The 6,000-nt window shown below is 44.9% G+C and overlaps 1 protein-coding gene across 2 annotated transcripts in view; it reads left to right on the top strand.

The window, feature by feature from the left end:
- The first annotated feature begins 2,081 nt into the window (after positions 1–2,081).
- LOC308133495 (RNA-binding motif, single-stranded-interacting protein 3-like) overlaps positions 2,082–6,000 on the top strand; it is a 121,280-nt gene continuing 117,361 nt past the window's right edge. For both annotated transcript variants that reach the window (XM_080500891.1, XM_080500890.1), the window contains exon 1: positions 2,082–2,729. In XM_080500891.1, coding sequence (XP_080357017.1) covers positions 2,655–2,729 — 75 coding nt within the window. In that variant the 5' untranslated portion in view covers positions 2,082–2,654. The remainder of the gene's footprint in view (positions 2,730–6,000) is intronic.

The raw sequence follows: 6,000 nt of genomic DNA, 5'->3' as shown, positions 1-6,000 counted from the left end.
GGTGCCAGTGTAATTGCTCCTTCTCATCTTTTTTGTTCTGTATTAATATAGATCAGTCATGCTTTCTTTCCTTTTATTGTGCCGGGCAGTCAAGCCAACAGAGTTGTCAGATGTAAGAGTAATCAAGTAAAAAATTTCAACATTTCATGAATAAACTAAATGTTTTCTTCAACTATATGCTGCCCTCAAAGATTTTTTTTTTTTTTACTGTTAATATAGCTCCGATCTAAACATATGACCATTGTGTAAGCTGATAGACGAATTCAGCAAAACTATGGAAAGACACGTGGGCGTGGGGGCAAACAAACCAACAAAAAACCCCTCTCAGACAAGTGCACAATGGTACAAAGACAGTGATGTGTTTTCGCATCACGAGCTGTAAAGTAGTTTAATTGCCCACAAGAAATGAAGCCCTTATCTTTGAGGAGGTTTTGTATTTGCATTCGGTTCTCGTGCCCCCCTTTCCACTGCAGTGAACTCTTATTGTCTGCCAACCCTTGTCTCACACACACACACACACACACACACACACACACACACACACACACACACACACACACACACACACACACACACACACACACACACACACACACACACACACACACACACACACACACACACACACACACACAGCTGTAGTTGGAGGGCAGAGCAGTCTTTTCATGCATGGCTCACTGTGCTTATGTAAGAGCACTACTTAAACCTGGTTACATCACATAACGGGCAGCACTGTGTCAGTGGGTCACTGTGCCACAGAGCCGCTGAACTACATACACACTCCATGTTGGGCCCTTCACCGGGCACGTTTGAGCGGCGCATCATTGTGAAAGATTCAGGCGCACGCACCTAAGGGTCAGTCACACCGGTGGGCTTTGTTTGTTGACTGCAAGCAGTAGGGTGACGTATAATCCAAAATTACAGGAGACAATAGCTGATATAAAATGGAAAATATGAGTAATATGTTGCTCAGTCAACACATTGCTGCGCCCGCAGCATGCCAGTAGGGGGGCCTCTATGTTTCCAGATTATATTCATTTTGTATCCTCCTCTCACCCTTTACCCCAGCTTTAACTTTTGGTACTCCCGCCCACCTCCAGCAACCCACAAGACAACCCAATGCTGTCTTCTTTCTCTTTCTCTCTCAGTTTCAATTTAGCCCAAACACACACACACACACGCACGCACGCACACACGCACGCACGCACGCATGCACGCACGCACACACACACCAGAGCTCAGAGAAGGGCAGGGCCAGACACTCCCACTGTTCTATAGTTCCATGATAAACACGGAGGGAGAGCGACACAGACGGAGTGAGAGAAAGAGAGAGCGAGGGAGGAGCGTAGCTGCGCTGAAGCCGAGCCCCTCTATGTCTCAGCACGCAGAGTGGAGCAGACGCCAACAGCCACACAAACACACTCCCCTCTCAGTTACATGCACAGTCACACACATACCACACACAACCACCACTGCCGCCGCCGCCGCCACCACCACCACCACCACACACACAGTGACGGCTGCCAGGCGCAGTGGGAAGCAAGCCGTCAGGGAGAGAGCTTGAGAAGAAAGAGAGGGATCGCAGAGGGGAAGAAAAGAGAAGAGAGTTGGAGGGGGAACCTTGTGGATCAGAAGGGATTTTCCTCTGTGAGTGCACGTCTGGATAAGGGTATCTGCTTCTTCCTCAGCAAGAGGAGTTTTCACCGAGGCTTTTCCTTTTTGCTCATCCTCCACGCCGGGCTCCAGCGATATCTACCTATCTATCCCCGGAGCTTAACAAAAGAGGGAGGGAGTAAGAGAGAGTGTAAGAAAAAAGGCAGTCACAGCTTCAGCTCCAGACCACCCTCTCTCCTCCTCCTCCTCCTCCTCCTCCTCCTCCTCCTCCTCCTTCTCCTCCTCCTCCTCCTCCTGCTCCTTCTCCTCTCTCCCCAGCTCCACATCCATGTGTGAGTTCATCGCTGATTTCACTGTCTTTTGAGGATAGAGCAGAGGACAGCGTGTGTTCTCCAGGATACAGCCGAGCTCCCAGTGGGATCAGGGTCTCGTCTGGTGTGAGAGAGAGAGGGGGAGGAAGAACGAGACAGGGAAACGGATACACGGGAAAAGAGAAGCCAGAGAGACACAAGAAAGAGAGACAGACGCTGGAAAGCAAATTGAGGGCCATGTTCAGGGCAGCAGAGAAGAAGAGGGAGTCGAATTTTTAGAACAGAGAGTGCAAGGAACCGGCAACTGGATTCCAAGCCTTCATCCTTCCTCCTCTTCATCACCCACTTCTTTCCTCTCCTTCAACCCTCTCTCAGTCCTGCTCTTCAATTCACTCTATTGTTTCCTGTATTGCACCTTTTTATATCATCCTTTCTTTCACCTTCCTCTTCCCCAGTTCTTCTCTGCTGCCGCTATCCTTCCCACGAGAAGGTTTTGTGAGGGTCCCCGACAAGTAGACAGACTGAAATCCCAAATAGCGTCTGTCCGTCTATCCATCCCTTCTTCTGCGCAACCATCACCTTCACCAGCGAGAGGAGAGTGTTCTCTCTGCATCCTTCACACTTGGAAACAACCATCCGAAGGATCCCGGCCAGCCCCTTGACGTGATCACATCCCACCTGTGAGCTTCTATCTCCAGCCTCCAGGACCTTCAATTGGATTCCAGCTACATGGGAAAACGTTTGGAGCAGCAGCCAATGTACCCCCACTACACCTACTACTACCCCCACTATCTCCAGACCAAGGTAGGATGGTCAGCAAGGTTGACCTATTTTACTTTATTGCTTCAAATGTTAAAAACACATTTGTGTGTTGGAAAACGCAAGTCAGTGTTTCATCTTGCTGATGTCTCTTTATCATGCTGCAACTCCTCTTTTAATGAACTTCAAACCTTTTTTTTTTCTATTTGTTACCTCAGTAAAACTTCTTCCCGGTACCCGGAAGAAAAAAAAACAAGTTTGGAGTTGAGTGTTTCCTGTGGTAGATTTCTCTTTTGGTTCCCTAATTCGTCTGATAGGAACCACTGACGGTCTCATTGCAGAAAACGTACCCTCTTTAGGTTCTGTATTGTTACAGTGTGATAAGGTATCAAGACAAATGTTGGAATTGCCTTGCCACAGCTTGCTAAATAGCACTGTGTCCCCTGTCCCCCATCTGTCTCAGAGCAGGGAGATATTGATGTCACTCAGCTGGGTTTTTCCTTTTTCCATCCGCTCCGAACGCTTGACCCGGTCCTCCCCTCGCCGACCCCACCAGCTCCAAGTTCAAGTTCAGGGCAGGAGGCCCACCCTTCCCGCAGTCCTTGTTTTCCCTTCGACGTTGTCCCTCTTCTATTCGTCCACCCACCCCCACTGTGCACACCTCCCTTTCCCTTCGCTGGCCATCCTCAGCCAATTCTCCCAGCTTGTACTACTCACCCGTGATTGCATGCTGTCGAATTGATTGATGGAACCTGATATTCTTCTCAAATTTCCTTGGAATACACAAAACTGAGCACATTTCTTTTTCGTGGTTGGTCTGAAAGTTTTTTTTTTTTTTCTCCCATTGTTTTTCTCCCACTGTATGCATGCAGACAAGTTTGATAAATCCATTTCTCACATGAGCACAATGATTCTTCCACCACCACCTAGAAGAAAATGGATTACAAAGGCCTGATCGATTGCTCCGGCATCATATCACCCGCCATTCTCTTTGTCTCCGGTGATTCATTTGTTTATTATTGTTCAGTGTGCGATAGCAAATGAGCACTTGGCAGGTTTTCTGTGATATTTAGTAAATGTGCACATGTCAGTAGGTGAGAGAAATGTAGAGAGAAGCCAAAGAAGTGTGGGAGTGGGATGTTGTGAGAATAGAGAGATCATGTTGTGGGCTGGACACAGTGTGGGAAGAGCAGGTAAGAAAATTATTGTTCCACAGTTAAAAATATGCTGAACTGTGAACTGAACAGAAATTGCATCATGCATTCAAAGGCCAGCAGCAAAATAGTCTTGCGGAGTCCTGAAGGTTGCCATCAGTAACAGCACAATGTTGTTTCAATCACTTCATTATATTTGAATTGGAAGAAGGATTTACAATTATGAAGTGGTTGCAAGCATCATCAACAATTGAAGTAGATAATAATGAGATAACTGGTAAAGAAAAAATTTAATCGCATACATACACTGTGATAGTATATTTGTCTCTTCTAATTACAAATGGGCAGATACCATCTGAATTGCCTGCATGCTGAGAAGATTCCTGTTCCTGCTGCTCTAAAATCACAGATCAAAAGTGGATGTTTTCAACAGTTAAATTCTCAAATTTAAATTGGCAGCACATTGGAGACATTTCCAGTTCTTGTAGTCTTTATATCACTGCTACAGGTTGTGGACCATATCAGTTTATGACAGTTAGAACACAGAAAAAAGCTTGAGGAGTCCAAATAAACAACTAATGTCATTGGTTTCAGTTTTATGTTTATTCCACTGTACAGGACTTTAGCATAGCAGAGAATGATCCTCTAAAATATGATGTCAATTCAAGATGATCAGTCTTCTAATTGTTGGGTTGATTCGGTAATATAGTGTTTGATAGATGGTAATTTTGACATAATTATTCAGTTGTTGTCCGCGTGCAAAATCTAATAACACTGATTCAGCTCAGTCAAGCACACGCTGACTAAAATGCATTTTACTCATTGGCTTAAACAAATCTACTGCAGCAGCTCCTCTGTTTTAGAAAAATAAAATGCACTTTCCCAATTAACTGCGTGACATATTTGCAGATGACACATGCAGATTGTGTTTGTGCCGTCTCGACATTAGCCACTTATCCGCTGATCTCAGAGCTGCACACATTCGCATCTGGGAGCTGTCTGATGTTTTTAAGAATGTGTTCAAGATGAACAAACAGAAGCTGTGATCTATTTGTTCAAGCACATCTGTGATTTTGTTGTAATGAAACTGATGAGCATTATTTATTTATTTATTTATTTATTTTATTTTATTTATTTATGTTTTCTGTTTTGAATGAATAAATATTTTAAATGTTTTAAGATAATATTCTTTTAAGACATATATTCATCTGTTGGCACTAGTGTTTTTCATATTTAGTCTACAAAAGGATGACTTCAACCTGAAAACATGAAACGATTAGGTGTAGCTAGTAGTATTCATGCAACAGTCACATTTGTAAGGAATGGTTGTGATTGTGTCAGTGTTACAGTGAACTGAAGATATAATCTTGTTTGATTCTCTCACAATAAAACAGCAGTATTTCAATCTGCATCTCAGTGCATCCAGGAGCATCCAATGGAAACTGCTGCTTTATTTATACATTTATTGTATCAGATCCGCTGCTGCATGCTCACGAAGGCGAGATTAACTTCAACATTTGATGCATACATGTCACACAGCTTTATGTGTACAGATGTCACCACGTCGTACTGCTGTCTCTTGTGCCATGATTTATCTCCATCAGTTCAAGGTCATCTCATTTCTCTCAAGTATCTGCAACAGGCATCTGGCCCAGACCATCACTTCATTCCTTACACTCCATCCATCCCTCCCTCTCCCTCTCCTTCCCTATTTCCCTCTCCCTGCTGTCAAGGTCAAATCAAATTGGATCCTGCCTTCCCCAGCGTACCCCCTCGGCTGCGCCAGCGCTGCGATGCTCACATATGCATTCATATACGGATAAAAAACTAGCAACACTATATCAGCTTTGGATCCGTGACCGTACATCAGCTTGTAACTTTGTCAGTTCACATGTGAGCGTGAACAGAATTTATTTGCTCACGTTTGTATGGATGTGTGCAGGCGTGGATCCTGTGTGTGGTAATGTGAGAGTGTGTGTGGCCTGTGAACACTGACTCCCCCCTGCCTGACCCCTTTTCAGTGCAGCTTGCTGTCATTAAAGCTCCCCGGGTCCCAAAAGAACAGTTCTGTGTGTGTGTGTGTGTGTGTGTGTGTGTGTGTGTGTGTGTGTGTGTGTGTGTGTGTGTGTGTGTGTGTGTGTGTGTGTGTGTGTGTGTGTGTG

The sequence above is a fragment of the Blennius ocellaris genome, assembly GCF_963422515.1.
Source record: "Blennius ocellaris genome assembly, chromosome: 8".
In the NCBI taxonomy this organism is placed as follows: domain Eukaryota; kingdom Metazoa; phylum Chordata; class Actinopteri; order Blenniiformes; family Blenniidae; genus Blennius; species Blennius ocellaris.
The sequence above is the reverse complement of the archived record's forward strand: the minus strand, read 5'-3'. Positions and strand labels throughout refer to the sequence as shown.